The sequence below is a fragment of the Nicotiana tomentosiformis genome, chromosome 2, assembly GCF_000390325.3.
Source record: "Nicotiana tomentosiformis chromosome 2, ASM39032v3, whole genome shotgun sequence".
Classification (NCBI taxonomy): Eukaryota; Viridiplantae; Streptophyta; class Magnoliopsida; order Solanales; family Solanaceae; genus Nicotiana; species Nicotiana tomentosiformis.
In genome coordinates this window covers 135,376,723-135,399,913 of record NC_090813.1, presented here as the reverse complement: position 1 = coordinate 135,399,913, position 23,191 = coordinate 135,376,723, and the positions used below count along the sequence as shown (strand labels likewise).

Genomic DNA, 23,191 nt, shown 5'->3' with positions numbered 1-23,191 from the left:
ACTATTTTGGGGAGAGAGAAAGAGAGGGAATTTTGGACAATGGTTTTGAATCTAGAGAGAAGGAGGAACACATCCCTCATCAACACACTTCAGGGTAAGTGTTTAAGATGCATTTGTGGCCACATAACACCATTTAATGTTAGGTTTAACATCATTCATGGATCAAAATCCATTGGTATTGAATCTTCAAAAATACCAAAAAGAGGAAAAGTGAGATTTTTCCACCAAGAAGTAATCCCTTCATTTGAGCTTTACATATATGATATATTGGAGTATGGGTAGCATGTTTATGAGTTTTATTTGAAGTTGTAATGGGATATTGTATGAACCCTAAGGGTGGGTCTTGAGAATTCCATTATGGCTAAAGAAGAAGATGTATAGTGATGAATTGATATAAATGTAATTTGTTTTGAGTTTATAATGATTCCAATAGACTTAATAACTTAATTGATGAACGAATTGAATTGGGAATCACCATTTGGATAAGATACAACACTAGTTCTTGAAATGGGTGTTCTTAAACCTAGGATTTTGTTGGAGAAGGTAATGAATAGTGACTTGGTGATATTGGGTAATTAACGTAGTATCATTAATGACTCCAGATGAGTATTAGATGATAAGAATGAAATTGAATAGTCTAATGGGTGAACCTATTGGATTTTGGAATGAAATTAGCAGAAAGAAAATACTCCTATTGCTCACATTTGAAGTTTCTTGTGGCCTCTTTGATCCTCTCTCTTTCTATTCTTTCCCTCAATACTTGTAAATGTGCATCAATAACATGCCATGATCTCCCTGCCGTAATATCAACTTTCAATTAAAATCACCAAATGCATCATTCCATTGTTGTATCTATGCAATGAGAATAAAGCAAAAATACCTTCATCTTTATGGCTCTGAGCTCTGACTTGTGATGGCTTTTGACGGATCATCCTACATTTCCTGGATGATACGATAATTGTTGGATAATTAATAATTGAAGAAGCCATTTGTTTCTGACTTGCACCTTGATTTTAACATAACATAGCCATAAGCCAAGAGGGTTTTAACTTTTAAAAGCTGCAGTGATGAAGTTCTCTCAATTTTGCTTCTTCTAATCGCATGCCTCGATATCTGTTTCACTTCTCCTATATATATATATATATATATAGAAAATCAATGACCAGATCCGTTTATCGGCTCTCTAATAATGCCACGAAGTTATCTTAGTGATCACGGGAAACTAAATCGAAAAATTTAAACAAAGAAAGAAGAAAGCAATAGAAATCCTTTTTTAGGAGTGTGTCTACAAAAGAAAAAGAAGTCATAACTAAATTTTGTAAGGTTTCAAGGGACCACGTTAATTATGGGGTTAATATTGGCGGGTAGATATTGAATTGTGTACAATATTTGAGCATTTCAATCAATTGGAGCATTATAGTATTTTTAGAGTTTGAAGTTTGAGGTAAGTTGATTAAGACTTACTCTTCTTGAGGGATTCTCTTTGAAAGCATGTCTTAAGTCGATACATTGTATTATTTATAAATGTGCATCCGTACTTGTGGGAACAAGCGGGAAAGATGTCACCATGTGTTTCTAAATTATTGCTTATGAAGTGTCATGTAATTTTATAACAATCTTATTTTCAAAACTTGCTGGTATAATGACACTTAAGGAAATTCTTATAAGTTTTATTAAAACTTATCTGTTGATAAGAATATAAAATGCTTGAGTGCTAAAGATATATTTTCATGAATAAGTTTGTCTTTTGAAATTTCAACAAAGGAAGCTTGTTGTATCTTTAGATTGATGTTAATAGCTAAATGCTTTAACATGAAAAAGGTTATTTATTTGATTTTGTTCAAATGGTTTGGATTGGCTATGAACATCATGATTTGATAAAAAATTGATCCTTTGAGGCAATTATGCTATGAATCTATTTATAATATTCAAATATTTTGGGAGTTACTAGTGAGACGACCGAGATTGGTTCGAATATTAAGTTTATTACCATAAAACTACACGTGTCGGCGTAGGAAAGCATTCTAGGGCTAAGCCAAGGCTTGTGGAATAAAGTCCCCCATTGAGAGGGTAAATAATCATTACTTAAAGTAATGAGGTTAAGTCGACTCGTACGGCACTACGGGAAGCCGCCCAGACAAGTATGGTCAAATATCTGTTGCTAGGATGATCACCTAGTAGTTATTTATTATGTCGGTGTCGGTATAGTACTCTCAGTAAAAGAGAAAAAAGACTTTCTTATGTTTAGGCCCAAAGAGCCGAAAGTGATTTCAATGATTTAATGAAATTGGAATGATTTTGTATGATTTATATTCAAAATTTTGTATTGATATAAATGTTCTAAGAATTTATATCATGGTTTATACTTCACTTGTCTTTTTGTCACGACCCAAAACCCTAACCTGTCGTGATGGCGCGTATCGATGGTACTAGGCAAGCTGATTTTTTAAAATACTTCAAATATTTCACAAAATAAACCAAAAGCCTGATATGATAGAGTTTTCATAAAAACAAGAGTTAAACTCAAAATACAACGCGGAAAAATAGCCCCAAACATCGGGGTGTCACCAAGTCATGAGCATCTAAACAACCAGTCTAAGAAACAGTGTCGAGAAGAGTTTGTGTCTAAATGCCAATACAGAAAAGAAAGATAATAAGAAAGGAGAGACAAGGACTGCGAACGCTGGCAGCTACCTCGTGAATCTCCGATACTCAACCACGCACGAGATCAACGTCCTCCGTGACCGGATACACCTGGATCTGCATATGAAGTGCAGGGTGTAGCGTGAGTACAACCAACTCAATAAGTAACAAAAATAAATAAGGAACTGAGAAGTAGTGACGAGCTATACAATTACTGTTCACTTCAGAAATATCAGCAGTGAAAGTAGACATGATTCAATTCCAGCAATATAAGTTCAGTCAGTTGTACATTTACTAAGCTCAGATAAACCGCATACAATATTTTCCAAAAGTTCAGAACAATGACATAATTCAGCTAAGTGCAGCAACAAAGGAAACAAATTCAACCTCTCAGGGTAACAATCACTCAAGCTCTCAATAGCTCAAACACTCATCTCTCTGCCCTCAATAATCACACTCAATAGGTACCTGCGCTCACTGGGGGTGTGCAGACTCTGGAGGGGCTCCTTCAGCCCAAGCGCTATATCATTGCATCGTACAGCCCGATTCAATCATATAAGTAGCCATAAGGCTCGTTGCGGCGTGCAACCCAATCCACAATCCATAAATAGCCATAAGGCTTACTACGGCGTGCAACCCGATCCACATACATTCAGCCCTTAGGCTCGTTGCGGTGTGCAACCCGATCCATATACCTCACATAGCTCACAGCTTGGCACTCAGGCCCTATCTCAGTCACTAACCTCTCCAGCCTCCCATGCTCTCAGAAATCATACAAATCAGCTCAAAAGAGATGATAACAAGTATCAACAAGAAAACAAGAGGAAACGGAGATATGACACGCAAGTAAAACTGTGACTGAGTACAAGACAGCAAATAGAAGCTAATTCAACAAGTACCCGACCGCTGCGGGTCCTAACAGTGATATCATATGGCCTAAGCATGGTTTCTAATATGAATGGCAGTCAAATTTCTAAAAGATAGAGGGAATATGTAATTAACAATAAGCTATTGAACTTTACAGTCTCATGGGACAGACCAAGTCACAATCCCTCACGGTGTACGCCCACACGCCCGTCACCTAGCATGTGCATCACCTCCAAAATAATCACATCATACCAAAATCCGGGGTTTCATACCCTCAGGACTAGATTTAAGACTGTTACTTACCTCAAACCGCGCAAAATCCTACTATGAAATGCCTTTTCCCCTCGAATCAGTCTCCAAATGCCTCGAATCTAGCCACAAGCAGTACGATATAATTAATATAGGCTAAAGGAATCAATTCCACAAGAAAAATACGAAATTATAAGCCAAAATCCGAAATAGGCTCGACCCAGCCCCCGGGCCCACGTCTCGAAATATGACGAAAGTCACAAAACCCGAAATTCCATTCACTCACAAGTCTATCCATACCAAATTTATCAAAATCTGACACCATTTAGTCATCCAAATCCCCAAAATTCACTCTCCAATTTCCCTAGTCCTAAACCGCCAAATTTCACCTCAAAACTCGCCAATTAGGTGAAAAATCAGTGGGCAAACATCATTATTGAAGATAAATGGACACAAGGAGCTTACCTTAGTAATCATTTCAAAATCCTTCTCAAAACCCTCCAAAATCCGAGTTCAAAATAGTGAAAATTATGAAAAATCTCGATGTCCCGTATTTATATGTTCTGCCCAGGCCTTTCGCACATGCGGCCTTATTTCCGCACCAGCGGAACAGCTTCTGCGCAAAAATATCTGCACCTGCAGAACCCACTAAAACGCTGAGCTCGCACCTGTGCTCCAGGTCTCGCACCTGCGGAGTCGCTTTTGCGGCCCTTCGTCCGCTTCTGCGGAAATGCCCAAACTTTCCCTTTTCGCATCTGCGGGCCATCCTCGCATCTGCGGGCTCGCAGATGCGCACCCTTTCTCACACATGTGCCCCCTGCCCTTCCTGGCCTTGCCCGCATCTGCGGCCTCCTCTTCGCTTCAGCGGGTCCGCACCTGCAGTCTCCCCACCGCAGGTGCGAAACACCAGAACACCAGAAAACTCAGCAATTACCTAAGTCCCAATTTCAACCCGTTAAGCATCTGAAACCCACCCGAGGCCACCGGGACCTCAATCAAACATACCAACAAGTCTTATAACCTAATACGAACTTAGTCAAACCCTCAAATCACCCCAACAACATCAAAAATATGGATTACACCCGGATTCAAGCCTAATGAACTTCTAAACTTCCAAATTCCACAAACGACGCCGAAACCTATCAAACCACGTCCGATTGACCTAAACTTTTGCACACAAGTCATAGTCAACATTACGGACCTACTCCAACTTCCAGAATCGGAATCCAACCTCGATATCAAAAAGTCCACTTCCGGTTAAATTTGCCAAAAATCTAACTTTCGCCAATTCAAGCCTAATTCTACGACGGACCTCCAAATCACATTCCGGACGCGCTCCTAAGTCCCAAAATTACCTAACGGGGCTAACAGAACCATCAAAATTCAAATTCGAGGCAGTTTACACATATGTCAACATCCGATCAACTTTTTCCAACTTAAGCTTCCAATTAAGAGACTAAGTGTCTCAATTTACTCCGACATCACTCCGGACCCGAACTAACCAACCCGGTAAATCATATAATAATTGTAGAACACAGTAAAAGCAGAAAATAAGGAAACAGGGCTACAACTCTCGAGACGATCGGCCGGGTCGTCACATCCTCGCCCTCTTAAACAAACGTTCGTCCTTGAACGAGTATAAAGACATACCTGAAGTGGTAAAAAGATGAGGATAACTGCTGCGCATATCATGCTAGGTCTCCCAAGTCGCCTCCTTGACTGGCTGACCTCTCCACTGAACCTTCACAGAAGCTCTTTGACCTCAGCTTCCAAACATGCCTTTCCAAAATAGCCCCTGGCTCCTCAACATGAGATAGATCTTTGTCCAACTGGACTGAGCTAAAATCCAACACGTGAGACGGATCGTCGTGATACTTCCGGAGCATAGAAACATGGAAGACTGGGTGAACTCCCGCTACACTAGGAGATAAAGCAAGCTCATAAGCAACCTCCCCAACTCGCCGCAACACCTCAAAGGGACCAATGAACCTTGGGCTCAGCTTGCCCTTCTTCCCGAACCTCATAACGCCCTTCATAGGTGAAACCCAGAGCAAGACCCGATCTCCAACCATGAATGCAACATCGCGAACCTTCCGATCCGTATAACTTTTCTGTCTGGACTGGGCTGTGTGTAGTCTATCCTGAATCACTTTAACCTTCTCTAGAGCATCCTGAACCAAGTCTGTACCCAATAATCTAGCCTCGCCCGGCTCGAACCAACCCACTAGAGACCTACATCGCCTACCATACAGAGCCTCATACGGTGCTATCTGGATGCTCGACTGATAACTGTTGTTGTAATCAAACTTCGCTAGAGGCAAGAACTGATCCCACGAAACCCCAAATTCCATCACACACATACATGGAGCATATCCTCTAATATCTGAATAGTGCGATCGGATTGTCCGTCCGTCTGAGAGTGAAATGATGTGCTCAACTCCACTCGAGTACCTAACTCATATTGTACGGCCCTCCAGAACCATGATGTAAACTGCATACCCCATTCAGAGATAATAGATACTGGTATGCCATTAAGCCTGACGATCTCGCATATATACACTTGAGCCAGTTGCTCGGAAGAATAGGTAGTCATTACAGGAATGAAATGAGCTGACTTAGTCAGCCTATCCACAATCATCCAAACTACATCAAACCTCCGCTGAGTCCGTGGGAGTCCAAAAACGAAATCCATAGTGATCCGCTCTCACTTCCACTCCGGAATCTCTAGCTTCTGAAGCAACCCACCTTGTCGTTGATGCTCATACTTCACCTGCTGGCAATTTAGGCACCGAGATACATACTCCACTATGTCCTTATTAATTCTCCTCCACCAGTAATGTTGTCTCAAGTCCTGATACATCTTTGTGGCACCCGAATGAATAGAATACCACAAACTGTGAGCCTCCTGGAGAATCAACTCACGCAAACCATCTACTTTGGGAACACATAGCCTGCCCTGCATCCTCAATGCACCATCATCCCCAATGGTGACCTTCTTAGCATCACTGTGCTGGACCGTGTCCTTAAGGACAAGCATATGTGGGTCATCATACTGACGCTCCTTGATATGATCATACAGAGAAGACCGAGATACCACACAAGCCAATACTTGACTCGGCTCAGAAATATCCAATCTAACAAACTAGCTAGACAAGGCCTAAACATCCAACGCCAATGGCCTCTCTGCTGCTGGAAGATATGCTAAGCTCCCTAAACTCTCCACCTAGCGACTCAAGGCATCGGCCACCACATTGGCCTTCGCAAGATGGTACAAAATGGTGATATCATAGTCCTTAAGAAGCTCCAACCACCTCCGCTGACGCAAGTTAAGATCCTTCTGTTTGAACAGATGCTGCAAACTCTGATGATCAGTGTAAATCTCACAATGGACCCCGTACAAATAGTGCCGCCAAATCTTCAAAGTGTGAACAATAGTTGCTAACTCAAAGTTGTGGACATGATAGTTCTTCTCTTGGGGCTTCAACTGGCGTAAAGCATAAGCAATCACTCTACCCTCCTGCCTCAAAACATACCCAATACCGATCCGAGAAGTATCACAATACACTATGTAAGAACTAGAAGCTGATGGTAGAACTAGAACTTGAGTCGTGGTCAAAGCAGTCTTGAGCTTCTGAAAGCTCTCCTTGCACTCATCCGACCACTTGAAGGGAGCACCCTTTTGGGTCAATTTAGTCAAGGGCGGTGCAATAGATGTGAAACCCTCCACAAAATGACAGTAGTAACCAGCCAAACCGAGAAAACTCCGAATCTCCGTGGCTGAGGATGGTCTGGGCCAACTCTGAACCTCCTCTATCTTCTTCGGATCTACCTGAATACCCTCATTGGACACCACGTGCCCCGAGAACGCCACTGAATTGAGCCAAAACTCACACTTCGAGAACTTTCCATAAAGCTTCTCCTTCCTCAACCACTGTAACACAATCCTCAGATTATGGGCCTGCTCCTCCTGACTACGACAGTACACCAGGATGTCATCAATGAATACAATAACGAACAAGTCAAGATAAGTCTGAAACACACTGTTCATCAGATGCATGAATGCTGCTGGGGCGTTGGTCAGCCCAAAAGACATCACAACGAACTCATAATGGCCATATCGGGTCCTGAAAGTTGTTTTAAGAATATCTGAGTCCCGAATCTTCAGCTGGTGATACCCTGGCCTCAAATAAATCTTAGAGAACACTATCGCTCCCTGAAACTGGTCAAACAGATCATCAATACGCGGCAAAGGATACTTGTTCTTTATTGTGACCTTGTTCAACTGCCTGTAATCAATGCATATTCTCATAGTACCATCCTTCTTCTTTACAAATAGAACTGGTGCACCCCAAGATGACTCACTAGGACGGATAAACCCCTTATCAAGGAGTTCCTGAAGTTGTTCCTTCAAATCCTTCAACTCCGCCGGTGCCATACGATACGGTGGAATAGAAATGGGCTGAGTTCCCGTCACCAAATTAATACCGAAGTCAATATCCCTATCTGGCGGCATGCCCGGCAGGTCTGCAGGAAACACATCCAGAAAATCTTGCACCACCGGAACAAAATTAATAGTAGGGGTCTCTACACTAACATCTCTTACAAAGGCCAAATAAGATAGACAACCATTCTTAACCATCCACTGAGCCTTCAAGTATGAAATAACTCTATTGGGAACATAGTCTATAGAGCCGCTCCACTCAACCCTCAGCAACCCTGGCATTGCCAATGTCACGGTCTTAGCGTGCTAATCTAGAACAGCATGACATGGAGACAACCAATCCATACCCAAAATCACGTCAAAATTGACCATACTAAGCAACAACAGATCCACTCTAGTCTCCAGACTCCCAATAGTCACCACACATGACTGATATACTCGGTCCACAATAATAGTATCATCCACTGGAGTGGATACATGAACAGATAAAACTAGAGACTCATGGGGCATATCCAGATAATGAGCGAAATACGAGGACACATAAGAATAAGTGGAACCAGGGTCCAATAATAAAGAGGCATCTCTATGGCAAACTGAGACAATACCTGTAATCACAGCATCCGAAGCAATGGCATCTGGTCTGGCAGGGAGGGCATAGAATCGGGCCTGGCCTCCCCCTGATCGGCCTCCCTCTCTCGGGTGGACCCTAGCCGACTGAGCTCTACCCCTAGCTGGCTAAGCGGGTGGTGAAGAAACTAGTGCTGATGTCATAGACTTGCTCCTTTATTGAGCTGGACCTCGCAGTCTCAACTGGTGCTGATGTCATATTTGGATTTGGAGGTCCGTAGATTGATTTGATGGATTTTGGCGAAAATTGGGAAATAAAGGTTTGGAAGGTTGAGAGGTTTGACCGGGAGTTGACTTTGTTGATATCGGATTCAGATTTCGATTTAAGGAGTTGTTATAGCTCCATTGGGTCATTTGGAACTTGCATGCAAAATTTGACGTCATTCCGGGATGATTTGATATGTTTCGGCGCGAGTTGTAGAAATTAAAAGTGCATAAGTTTATTAAGTTTGAGTTGAGGCATGATTCATAATTTGAATATTGTTTGATATAATTTGAGGCCTCGAGCAGGTCCGCGTTATGTTGTGAAACTTGTTGGTATATTTCGACGGGGTCCCGGGGGCCTCGAGTGTATTTTGGATGGGCTACGGGCCATTTCTTCATGCTTTAGAATTGTTGGTTTGCGATTGCGAATTGATTCTGGGAGCTCAGTGATTTTGTTCATCGCAGTCGTGACTGTGTGCATGCGATTGCGAAGGTCCAGTTGGTTGTAGTCCACGTTTGCGACATGTCTTCAGCGTGCGCGTGGAGATAGAGCTGGAAGGGACATCAAGAATTGTTCTTCGCATTCGCATCAATGGGTTCGCGATCGCGTAAGCGGAGGTCGCTGTGATTCGCGTTCGCCACTATGTTTTTGTGTTCGCGTAAGGTTATTTTTTGCAGCCTTCATTTTTCTTCTTTGCGATCGCGAGGAATGTTCCGCGATCGCGATGTGTTATATCTGGGCAGAATATAAAAATACTCTATTTCGAGGGTTTGACTATTTTTATCATATCTTGAGTAGTAGACCTTGGATTGAGCGATTGTTTAGAGTTTCTTTACGTGTTGGATTGGGGTAAGTGACCTTTACTCGGATTTGATTTTATTTCATGATTTTATCATTAAATTAGTGGTTTGAGTTGGGGAAAAATGGAAATTTTGTGTAAACTTTCAAAAATGTAAAATGATGATTTGGAGGACGAATTGATATCGGAATTGGATAATTTTGGTATGGTTGGACTTGTATTGGAATGAGTGTTCAGATTTTGTGAATTTTATCAGGTTCTGAGGTGCGAGCCCGGGGTTTGACCTTTTGGGTTGACTTTTTAGTTTTTGTTAAAGATTGAAGCTTTATTATCTAGATTTATTTTCTATAGTTTTTATTCATGAGATGAATTTTGTTTGGCTAGATTTGAGCCGTCCAGAGGTTATTTCACACGAGAAGGTCATTTTAGAGTATTAGTCTAGTTTCTTTCAGGTAAGTATCTTGCCTAAGTTTGGGGGGGAGGTGGGGGGAAACTACCCCTTAGGATTTGAGTCATTTATGCTAATTGTGTCATGTGAAAGCCATGCACGCGAGGTGACGAGTACTGCTCAGGCTAATTTGTGGGAATTTTACCGTTTTAGACCCTTAGGTTCTTATGTCCATTAAAAATGAAGTTGTCTTATCATGTTAGGTCCCCCCCACTTACTAATTTCACCCTTACGTGTCTTATTTGGAGTTTATCGATCCATGTTCTACCTTTGTTGCCAATAAATTCTTAGGTGTCTCAATTGAGGTTGTCACATCTTTTATTGCCATGCTGTCTTTTCCGTAATTGTTTAACCTTAATTGAAGTTATTGATATCTTTTTCGTAATTTTTTAACCTTAATTTATGTTATTGATGTCTTTTTCGTAATTGCTTATCCTTAATTGAAGTTATTGATGTCTTTTCCGTAAATGCTTAACCTTAATTGAAGTTATTATTATCTCTTCCGTAATTGCTTAATCTTAACTGAAGTTTTGTTATCCATTTCATTGTTGGCTTATCCTTATTTGAAATCTTTGATTCATGTTATCTCTCTTATCGTCGAGTTGTACTTAGGTAGAATCATTGTTATACATTATCTCTCCCCTTGTTGAGCTATTCTTGTTGAAACCATTATTACCTATGGTGTCTTCCGTTGTGAGCTCGTTCTTTTGTTTCTTTGTGTTCTGTAGTTCTTATGTTGATTTACTTGACGTACTCTCGTGTTATTGTTGTTGTTGTTGATGTACTCAGTGTTGTTGAGCCGAGGGCTATGCGTGGTTATGATATTGAAATTGTTTGAGTAAAAGTGGTGGCATATGGGCATATGTGGTGAAAGATCTTATATTGTGTTGTTATATTTTTGGCACACATGATATTGCTGAGAGGATTGTCGGGGTGTTCGTACGTGAGTTGTCCGTGCTATTATTATTATTGATATTTGCACATACGGTGTGACAAGGCGGGCTATATATGTGGGTTTGCGTATGTGGCAAGAGAAGGTGTGAATATTATTATGCGCGTGCGGCGAGACAAAGCGGGCATTTACTTTATTGTTGCACACATGGCGAGACAAGGTGGGCTATGTTGGGGAGTAATTTTTGATGACTTGTGATGGCCTGGGGGCATTGTTATTGACGATATTTGTGTAGTGATGTGCCTACCTTGTGTGAGTTATACATTGCACCTTTTTTTGTGGTGATTGTTCCCTATGTATCATTCATTGTCTCTACTCTTATTTGTTGACTTGAGTTGTGATAGAACACTTGCACAAGTATACATGTAATTAATCACCCATCTCGATTTAAGAAGACGAATCCTAATGTTACAAATTATTTACATGTACTCTCGCTTACTTGCCTTCTGTGTGAAAGTTATTCTTTTGGCACGTGAGTTGTCCGTGCGGTCAAGGTCATTATTATTGTTGGCACATGAGTCATCCGTACGGTTATAAATTATAATATGGGCACAAGATGCCAAGTGATTAGGGTTCATGAATTGGGACCCGTGAAATGTGACTATGAGGTAAAGTACCTCGGGAAAGTCCTTGAATAAATCTTGTGTGAAAGTGGTTGCTCTTATTGAGTTGTTACTTGTTTTTCCTTACTTGGTTTCATTGGACTTAAACTGTATTCAGCTTACTCCACGACGTTATTACCTGTTGGGTCTCGTTGCTAATTGTTGCTTTTAGTTTCCTATTACCAGCATTGTTTCATTATTGTTATCATGCTTAGCTTTATATTATTATTGTTCCATGTTAGTTTCACGTTCATACTCGTACAAGTTGTTCAACCTAGTAGGTGTCTTGACTTTTCCTTGTCACTACTTCACTGAAATTAGTCTTGATACTTACTTGGTACCACTATGGTATACTCATGCTACGCTTTCTGTACATTTTTGTGCAGATTCAGGTACTTCGGAGTTGGTTGATCACTAGCTAGTTGTTCAGGTTTTGCTGTGAAGACTCAAGGTATACCTGTCGTCGCATTCGCAGGCCTCAGAGTCACCTTCTGACATTGTACTTATACTGTCTATTTCTATTCCGAAATAGCTATACTTAGATAATTTTTCTAGTAAACTCACTAGATCTCATGACTTGTACTACCAATTTTGGGTATTGTATTACACTCGGGGTTATTGGTTTATCATAGAAATTTTAGTATCATGCTTAATGGTTGTTCTGGTTAAATTTTGTTTTTTAGTTCAGTAAGTTTTAGGCTTACCTAGTTTTAGGATTAGGTACCATCATGACATCCTACGGAGGAAAATTGGAGTCGTGACAACAACAATGATATATATAAAAATACAATGATCATTAGCAATTTAAGACATTTAAACATTTGAGAAATATTATTAACTTCAAACGTAAAATACAAATGGAGAAGAAAAAAAATGATCACAATCGATACAGAGTCCACGATCTATAAATTAGTAACTAATTCATTAAGTATAATTACAAAAAAATAATACGAGAGTGGAACAAAAAAATAGAATTACCTCATTTTCCCCAACTTCGAAATTATTTGTGTTTCGAGCAGCAAATTCTTGCTCCTCCGTCACTTCCACCTCCTCACCATCCTTCTCTGACTCGTCCCCATCGCCATCTTCCGTTGTTTGTTCCTCATCAGTTTCCTCCTCTGCAATATCGTTCTCTGACTCGTCCCCATCGCCATCTTCGGTTGTTTGTTCCTCGTCAGCTTCCTCCTCTACACTATCTTTCTCTGACTCGTCCCCATCGTCATCTTCCGTTGTTTGTTCCTCGTCAGCTTCCTCCTTTGCACCATCGTCATCTTCCGTTGTTTGTTCCTCGTCAGCTTCCTCCTCTGCACTATCTTTCTCTGGCTCGTCCTTATCGTCATTTTCCATTGCTTGTTCATCGCCACTCTCCTCCTCCGATTTTCCTCGTCACCTTCCTGTGACTCAACCTCATCTCCATTGGACATCGACCCAGAAGCAGTAACGTCCGGAATAGCTTCCATTGTCATCTTTTGTGATTTGATTGACAAAAGAAAAGGGAATTTTAAAAAGCAATAGAATGACAAAAAATAATGGGGACCCTAGAACATAGCATAACAAAAACGACTAGAAAACACAAGAAAAATGGAGAATTTAGAAGCCAACACTCTTTTCTCATTGAAATCGCCGAGAAGGGTTTCCAAGCGAGGGGTTTTGTCTTTCCAGAGAAGTTTTTCTATTGTAAAGGAAAAGAAATGTTTGATTTGGTTTACAAATATGTCCTTTCATATTTTGAGTTTGCAAAGGTAGACTAATATATTGCCACATAGGAAAATATATAAGAAAAGTAATTGAAAAAGAAAATATTAAAATGGGTAAGGACATTTACTTAAATTAAAATTATAAATGGCCATATAATCCTAAAAGCTCCCGAGTAACTTTCTTTAATACTTCGTTAAAAAAAAAAGACAAATTTTTATATTAGAAACAATTCTAACTTTAAACTTTTTAATTTATTTTTTAATTATTAATGATAAGTTTGTACAATCATATAAATATTATGACCCACAAATGTTATTATGACCCACAAATGTTTGACCTTTTAACATTTATGATCACAAAATTCAAAAAGTCTGTTTAAAAGTTTGTATCTCATTGAAACGAAGGGAGTACTATATTGTTGAAAAGAAGACCCCAAACTCTCCATGGCTGCTGTCCCCACAAAACAGGCGGAGTTGGGTTCTATAACAGTTGCTTAACGCCGCGGCGCAGGTGCCCATGTTTTTTCTCTTCTCAAACTTACGTCTCTCACTCTCAAAAAAAATTAATTCCCAATTATTTACTCTTTCGTGAGTATATATGTGATGGAAGTCGGAGGTGAGAGCTACACCAACCCCATCACCACCACTGATACATGCAGCGTTAATCGGAACCTTCTTCTCATTCAATCCGATGACCCTATTTTGAAAGTTCAGGCTGCTATGGAAATTCGACGACTCACCAAGACTTCCAAACGTTACCGCCGCTATTTCTCTAACGCCGTGAAACCCCTCGTTGATATGCTCCGTTCTACTAACTCCTTTGAGTCTAAAGAAGCCGCTCTCCTTGCCCTCCTCAATCTCGCTGTTAAAGACGAAAGGTACGCCTGAAATATTTGTGTGGTTCTCATTTTCAGGGTTTAGAACGGACAGTGTTTCATTTCACCTAAATTTGTTTTACGTGATGATGGTTATAATAGTAATAATTACAGTATTATTATAGTATTCACTATTTAAATTATAAAAAGAGGAAGAATTAACCCAAATAGCTGCCCAACTTACCACTTCAACTAAAAATAGTCGGTGAATATATAATATATTTATAATTTATGTATTACATGTGTATAATTGTGTATAATCAGTGTATAATCTATGTATATGATTAGAAAAAGTAAACTATTAATATTAGCCGTCTATTGTGTAAAGATCCCTAAAAAGATCAGCTTTATAGTGGAGTAGTAGTTTTGTATAGATTTCTATTTCAGAAATTAAGTGATAATGTTGGACTTAAAAGTACTCTAGAAGTATTATGTATATTAACTCTCCTTGATTCCACTATTCTTTTTTGGGATACAAAATAATTTAGAACCGTGGTGTCGGGTCAGTTTGCTGCGCGCACCTCGACTAATTCAACTTTTTTGCTTGTGAATTTGTCGTACTAATTTGGGCTGTTTCAATGTTCTTTCCGCTCCATTTGATTGCTGAGAAAAGTAAGCAAGAAAAGAATTCCTGTGTGAAACTTACTTCCGCTTTAGAAACACTACTAGAAATTCGGCAAAAACCGACCAAGGTCGACCGACCAACTTTGGTCGGTAAAAAAACCGACCAAAAAACCGACCAAAGTTGGTCGGTTTTTCAAAATATTTTTTTTAAATTTTTTTTTTTTTACGAAACCGACCAACTTTGGTCGGTTTTCTTTGGCGCAAAAATGCGGGAAACTATTTTTGAGTCCCGTAAAATTTATGTTTCAAGAAACCGACCAACTTTGGTCGGTTTTTCAATTAATATAAATAAAAATTAATATTAAAAAAACCGACCAAAATTGGTCGGTTAATTCGGCGGGTCATTTAAAAAAACCGACCAACTTTGGTCGGTTTTTTTTGCAATATTTTTTTTTTTTGAATTTAATTGACCGACCGACCAACTTTGGTCGGTATTCCTTTCCGACCACAAAAATACCGTCCACACGTAAATGGTCGTGTTTTGGTCGGTTTTTGGCCATTACCGACCAACGTTGGTCGGTTTTTTTGGTCGGTTTTTACCGGATTTCTAGTAGTGAAAAGAAATGAGCTCATCTCAAGTTGTAGAAGAATCAGGTCTGGATATTGTTGGATACTGCTTTAAAAAATATTTTAGTTTCCAGTTGAAAAGATCAGAACTTTAAGCTCAAAATACCATTTAGAGCTTAACGTATGGTTGAAGTGGGGAATGTCTATGATTCTTTGAGGTTATTTGGAGGAAGTGTTCAAAATGATCCATGAAATAGTGGTGCTTGCTTCTGAGTCCTATTCTCGAAATAGAAAATCTGTAGCATTAGTTGCCTAACAATTAAGCTAATAGTAGTAATTTTAATAATCTAGGAAAAAGGTATTGGCAAAGTTAGTAGTTTCAGACTTTTGATTGGGTCATCAGTGATTATAATACCGGTTGCCGTGAATTTAAGTATTTGTTAAAGTCAATAAAAGTTGGAGGCATATATACCCAAAATGCTTTTCAATTGACCCCTTGACATGGAAATGCTTTATGTTCAGATTGGTCCGATTTACAGGTGGGGTTATTCTTTTATCCATGAGCAAGAATTTCTACTTTTATCAAATATTCTCACATAGGATGGTTGCAACTATATTAATAGCAATGATGCGTGGACGAATATGGATGTGCTGATGTGCAGATTACTCAAACGATTAATTCTTTCTGTAATGGTATATGGGGAATATCAGAATTTGATCCTAAACTAAATGAGTTATCCATTACAGTGATTACTGTTTAAAGTTTTTATTCACTCTTTGTTTGTTCGTTCATCTATAGTGCCAAATGATATAGCTCTACGTCTCAAATTTCAATAGACACAGTTGCTACTTCTCGTTGGCATGCACCGCGTTTGAGTGCTTCTGGGAATTAATCTGAACCCTGCTATTGCTCTATAGTTAGTCTATGATCATCATTTTAGGAGTAAATTAAGAATGGAGAAAGACTTTGGTGTTATCTCCAAAGAAGTAAACATTTACATCAATACCACAACTTGTAGCCCAAGACCGCGAAACCGTTTAGTCTGTAAACCTTTTTTTCTATTCATTCCTTTGGATTAGACTTGTATGACAGAATCAATTAAGTGCAGTAAGCATTTGTCCCATAGCTGTAAATCTCTACCTGTAGCTAGAATAGGATAGTGCAGTGTAATACCTTGTATGCATTCAAGTTGAACTCCGATTGCTCTCCCTAGTAGTTCAGCTACTTAAATCTGTTATAACATCAACTTCAGTAAATAGACAAAGCCTACACCACCCTTCAGAGACACCATCAGAGCTAATTAAAGGAACACAGGATTTGTTAATTGAGATGTCTATGTGTGTGTTTGCACAAAAAGATTTTGACATTTTGTGTCACTTATCTGCACTCTTGTGCTTGACTTGTTTATCTTCCATCCAATAGAATTTATCTGGACTATTTGTGCTTTCTGATACATTAAAGAAAGATTTGAAAGTGACGATTGCCAATTTCAAACAGTATTCCAGAATTCTACCAAATTAAGTATTAAAGCTCCGCGAGCTTCTGACTTTGATTAATATTTGCTTCTCTCCTCAGAAACAAGTTAAGTATCATTGATGCTGGTGCCTTGGGACCCCTCATAGGCTTTCTTCAATCAGAGAATTCAACTCTACAAGACCATGCAACGGCTTCATTGCTTACATTATCCGCTTCTTCTGTGACAAAGCCCATTATTAGTGCTTCTTGTGTCATTCCTCTACTTGTGGAAGTCCTAAGACAAGGAAACTCACAAGCTAAGGTTGATGCAGTGATGGCTCTTTACAATCTGTCAACTTATCAAGGCAACCTAAACTTGATCCTTCAAACAGAGGCCATACATTTCATTGTTTCTCTGCTTAAATCTTGTAAAAAGTCTTCAAAAACTGCAGAGAAATGTACTGCTCTCATTGAATCCTTAGTGAGTTATGAGGAGGGTAGAACTGCATTGATATCTGAGGAAGGGGGAGTATTTGCAGTTGTAGAGGTGCTTGAAAGTGGATCTCTTCAAAGCAGAGAACATGCTGTAGGAACTCTCCTAACAATGTGCCAGAGCGACCGCTATAAATACAGAGAACCAATTCTGAAAGAAGGTGTAATTCCTGGACTTCTTGAGATGACTGTTCAAGGAACAACTGAGTCTCAAACAAAAGCGCAAATACTTTTAAGGTTGCTCAGAGACAATCCTTATCCTAACTCTGAACTTCAACCTGACACATTGGAGAACATTGTTTCCAATATTATATCTCAGATAGATGGAGAGGATCAATTAGGAAAAACAAAGGAGATGCTTGCCGAAATGGTACAAGTTAGTATGGAGCGAAGTTTGAGGCATTTACAGCAAAGGGCACTGATACGTACTCCATCTGACTTATCTGTTTCTAGTTTAGAAAAGCCAATCTAGTTTTTTTCGTGCAGCCAATGGCATTTCGATCACAAAATCCATTGACAGCTGCATAAATGACTAGAAATGTTTTTCAATTGGTAGTGGTGTATAATGTGGTTGTTTTGTACTTCTCTCCGCCTTGCACCTCTTTTTTGAGCCAGCATGCTATTGATTTTCCGTAGTTGGGAAAATGAGATAGATAGATAGATAGATAGATACTACAGAATGCCAGTCCGGATCCTTCTGAAAGGCGCCAGGTGACTGGTTACTCAGTAATTTTAGAAACAATAAGGTCTTAGAAATGTAGTTTTTGACCTTGGCCCTTGTAACATAGATTGTGTATTGAAGGTTATACAACTATCAGTTTCATTTCTCCGCCCTCATGGTGTTTTTGTGATATACGGAGAATGTTTAAAAGGAACGAATGGAGTTTTTATTCTCAGAACTTCTCATGCTTTTCTGCTGAAGGCTGAGGCAATATATTGTAATGGATACACTTAAAAAGTGCTTTGAGTGATCCTCGTACTATTTCAAAAGCCAGAGAAATTTAAGATATATGTGCTATATATATATCCTTTCAGACCAAAAGAGAAACTTAGTAATTATTTCGATTGAGACGTTAGTCATTCTTTGTCTGTCTTTTACAGAGAAGGAAACAGCTAGAAGTATATGGCTTTTTCAGCACGCACTGTTATGTTTCTTATGTGTATTTGGTTAATAATCATGTTTTTTTTTTTACGTGTGAAAGTCAACAATAATTTAGATCATGCACTAAACCTTCAAGGATTTAAGTAATATATATCCTGGCAATGTAAAGATTTTTTTTACTCTGTGATAGCGGGTTATAAGTTACCATTTTTACTAGATTATCAGTTACTAATATTTATCAAGATATGTACCAATAGTTATTTAATAATTGACTTAATTGTGTAAATATTCTTTACGCCGCATAGAACTTAAACTCAAGGTCGATTGGTCAAATTGGACTTGTCTCAACTAGTCCTCTCTCTTGGACAACAAAACAGAACTCCTAAGAAGCTGCTCTATCATTTAAACGGGATTAGCCATGTAAAGGCAATTGTCCTTTAATTAATCTAGTGAAGACACCTCGAATACATAGTTCATGAACATTATAAGCAAAAGAAAAAAGAAAAATGGCAACAGCGCGTCAACAATTCTTTCGGAAATGTGAAGAAGACCATACCATATTATAAGTAAACCAAAAGATAAATATAAATATTAAAAGAAAATTGGAGGGCTGAATGGAAGTTTGAAACAGTGTGAGCTCTAGAGATCCTAATATACAGCGGGATCGAACATATTCTCCAACTATTCATCACATCCTCATCTTTGTTGACAAGGAGAAAACAAATTGAGAACCCTTTATGCCTCTATTTTCCTGTTTTATGATATCCAAAGAGGGCGAAAATGGATGGTAACTGAGAAGAAGAAATCACCATATACAATGGAAGAAGGTGCCCCTGCAGCCAATATCCTTAAGTCTCACTCTGATACTAACACAAGGCTGTATTCATCAGCTTCGGTTGTTGCAGTCGCACAAAAGGTCAGGTTCTTTCACAAGGCAAATCCAAGATTCAAATTTGATGGATTTAACTTCTAAATTTAGTTTTCTTTTTGAAGTTTTAACTGATTTACACCCTGTTATGTTTGTTCCAGTTGATTGCAGAGGCCATTGGCGCGTACTTCATTATATTTTCATGGTGTGGATCGGTTGCCATGAATAAGCTATACGATGATGAGAGCTTAACATCTCCAGGGATAAGCATGACATGGGGAGCAGTTGCGATGGTGATGGTTTACTCATTGGGACAAGTATCAGGAGGTCATTTTAATCCTGCTGTTACAATCACTTTCACTATCTTCCGTCACTTCCCATGGAAATTAGTACGTACTAGTTGTAGTCTTAACTGTTTCAATTTTAACTTTCAATGACACAAAATCTTATGGTTATTTATTGGTTTGATTTTGAGTTCGCAGCAGTTACAGTTTCTGATCCCTTTTTGTCAAAAGTGTTTGTTAGCCTTTTAATCTTAAGAATTAGCAAAATGTATGTGAAGTATTTAACATCATATGCATGTGATGCAGGTACCTTTGTACATAATAGCTCAACTAATCGGCTCAGTTCTGGCAATCGGTACTTTAGCGCTACTGTTGGATGTGAATCTCAAAGCTTATTTTGAACATTTTCCTAAATTGGCTTGAAAAATAACCCATGATCAATATTTGGGTTGAAAAATAGTAAGTCGTCGATTACTTGGTTATCCCCACAACCATTTTCCATTCTAAGAATATTATTCGTAGATGACAATGACTACTTTTAAGTTTTAACAGATAGGTTATTTGTCATTGAAGAAAGGACAGAACAAAATGACAACTTGCTGAATTATTTAGCGATTCAACCATTTTACAATGGCTTGATTGTGTTAAATGGTTTTTTTTATTAATTCACATTATGATAGCATGACACATTTGATGATACCATGATTAATTTCTTGGCTTCATTTAAAGCTTCACACTCCTGTTTTAGGCCATAAAACAGGAATTCTACCCGATTTCTCAATTTTTGTGTGTTATAACTCACGCGAGCTATTGGGGCCCATGCCACCAGACACGGATCGCCAAAAATTGAATCGTCCCATAAAAAATGACCAAAGGAACAAAAAATGAGAAACGCTCCTGCGTCGTGCCATGGCCATGTCCTGCCACGTCCGACGTCGTACCATTTTTATATATAGCGCATGAATTTGATACGCTATGCCTGTTATTTATTTGACCCACAATAATTGGTGGGTATAACACATGTCTTATATGTGTTGTACCTATAGCGCATATAAGACATGCCCGAGGGGCTGTATATGAGTGATGTTTTGCCCATATGTGGTTAAGCCACCACATAATGTGGGGCCCACATCAATTTTAACAAAATATATTTCTAACAAAGAAAGATCATATGTAACGTGAGGGCATCTCTACTTTAAGCATATGTCAAACGCCAAAATTTGGATCTTCAAGAATTCAACGTGAGACTTAAAAAAACATAGAAGAAATCACTGGGCAGAGATAATTAATGATTTTCCGTCATTAAAAGTCCACTTTTCGTCACTATAAGTCCACCAGTAACTGCTCTACCAGCCTTCCTTCAATTAACCATAACTTTATGTACAAATGTCCAAATGATAAATAGTTTACCTTTCTGAAAACTAGAATCAACCGACTACAACTTTCATGTTTTGCAACTTTTCCGATTCCTTATGAATCGCGAGATATAAGCTTTCAAAATCGGCTCCATACATCAAAATTTCTGGCAGCCAGAGCACCTGCGCGAGCTGCGACAGAGGAGCCCCCAGTAGCTCCAGCTGGAGGGCAGGCACCTGAGGTACCTGTTGCTGCACCAGCCCTCCAGAAGACTCTAGCCCAGTTCATGAGCATGTTCAGCACCTTAGCTCAGGCTGGATTGATTCCACTTGCACATGCCACATTTCAGGCCGGGAGAGGAGCACAGACTCCCGTCGCCTGTACTCCAGTGCCGTGGGTTCAAGTCGACAAGGTTCCGGAGTTTGTGCTCCTCCCCCGGCCTGAGATGTGGCATGTGCAAGTAGAATCAATCCAGCCTGAGCTAAGGTGCTGAACATGCTCATGAACTGGGCTAGAGTCTCCTGGAGGGCTGGTGCAGCAACAGGTACCTCAGGTGCCTGCCCTCCAGCTGGAGCTACTGGGGGCTCCTCTGTCGCAGCTCGCGCAGGTGCTCTGGCTGCCAGAAATTCCGATGTATGGAGCCAATTTTGAAAGCTTATATCTCGCGATTCATAAGGAATCAGAAAAGTTGCAAAACATAAAAGTTGTAGTCGGTTGATTCTAGTTTCCAGAAAGGTAAACCATTTATCATTTGGACATTTGTACATAAAGTTATGATCAATTGAAGGAAGGCTGGTAGAGCAGTTTCTGGTGAACTTTTAGTGACGAAAAATGGACTTTTAGTGACGGAAATGTGCCACTGGGCCACACTCTCCAAATGAAATTATAGAAAAATAGTGAAGGATTGTTCGAACTTTTAAAATTATTCCAAGAACTAGCAGTACAAATCATGAGCTTCTAAGACTTAGAATTTACAAAGCTGATACAAAAAAAATTTATACGATCTGTTTGAAGGCTACATAAATAGATTAACAAAATGTAAAGCTACTAAGGATTTCCTTCTTCGCGTTTGCGAAGGCACTCTCGCGAACGGGAAGTAGAAACTGGAATGGTTGGGTTTTTCTTCTTCGCGAACGCAAAGGCTGGGTCACGAACGCGGAGCGATGGGGGCTGTGGTTCTTGTCGGGTGAGACAACTCGGAGTTTGAACCTTTTGTCATTCTATACTCTCACATATGGTGAGGACACGAGCTGGAGTTACTGATGACCCTACCCCCAGTTACCCGCGCTTGGTTGAATTTCTTCACTTTGACATTCAAAGCACTGGGCATAAATCACATTGCGTAAACATCCGCAGGGACCATCGCAATGCTTTGTTTTTATTAAACAGTCGGATTCCCCATGTCCGTACCAGTTCTGAGTTGGCTGTTCGACGCCCGGGGAAGGCCCCCGAAGGAACCGTTCCCAGTCTGTCCCCCGGCCGGCACGCGGCGACCCGCTCTCGCTGCGGGAGCAGCTCGAGCAGTCCACCGATAGCCTACGGGTTCGGGACTGTGACCCACGTATCCGGGAACACCTGGATCTGCACACGAAGTGTAGGGTGTAGTATGAGTATAACCAACTCAGTAAATAACAATAATAACTAAGGAACTGAAGATAATAGTAAGTGCAACAACAAATGAAAAGCAAGTACAACCTCTCAGGGCAACAGTCACTCAACTCGTCACAACAACTCAACCACTCGGCTCTCAGCCCTCAGCACTCATACTTAATGGGTACACACGCTCACTGGGGGTGTTTAGACTCCGGAGGGGCTCCTACAGCCCAAATGCTATAATCTGATTTGAGAGATCCTCAGGCCATGGCATGATGTCTTCGGGCTATGAGGATGATGCCTTCGGGCTATGAGGATGATGCCTTCATGCTATGACGCCTTTGGAAAATGTGTCAATTCCTTTAAGTTTCAGCCTTGCGACCATATTCCCCCCGGAACCCAAAAACTTTGATTTCTCATAAGGTGCCGGTGGAGTCCTAAAAGCAACATCCGCTGCAAAAATGGGATTTGAGCGCAGAAGCGGCTGGTCGGGAGTTTTAATGA

At 39.8% G+C, this 23,191-nt stretch overlaps 2 protein-coding genes and 1 long non-coding RNA gene across 3 annotated transcripts; 2 read left to right on the top strand and 1 right to left on the bottom strand.

Annotated features, from left to right (window-relative positions):
- Positions 1-738: 738 nt before the first annotated feature.
- LOC117278879 (uncharacterized) lies at positions 739-1,101 on the bottom strand. The gene is made up of 2 exons (XR_004509237.2): positions 881-1,101; positions 739-795 (listed from the first exon to the last, which is right to left on the bottom strand). It is a non-coding gene; the product is annotated as an uncharacterized lncRNA (long non-coding RNA).
- Positions 1,102-13,918: 12,817 nt separating this feature from the next.
- LOC104104716 (U-box domain-containing protein 4-like) lies at positions 13,919-20,435 on the top strand. The gene is made up of 4 exons (XM_070196138.1): positions 13,919-14,408; positions 17,113-19,502; positions 19,616-19,843; positions 20,045-20,435. Exons 1-2 carry the CDS (start codon positions 14,134-14,136, stop codon positions 17,954-17,956), a joined length of 1,119 nt encoding a protein of 372 aa, XP_070052239.1. The 5' UTR covers positions 13,919-14,133; the 3' UTR covers positions 17,957-19,502; positions 19,616-19,843; positions 20,045-20,435.
- Positions 19,371-20,161, top strand: LOC104104715 (probable aquaporin NIP-type). The gene is made up of 3 exons (XM_009612858.4): positions 19,371-19,502; positions 19,616-19,843; positions 20,045-20,161. Exons 1-3 carry the CDS (start codon positions 19,371-19,373, stop codon positions 20,159-20,161), a joined length of 477 nt encoding a protein of 158 aa, XP_009611153.1.
- Positions 20,436-23,191: the final 2,756 nt, after the last annotated feature.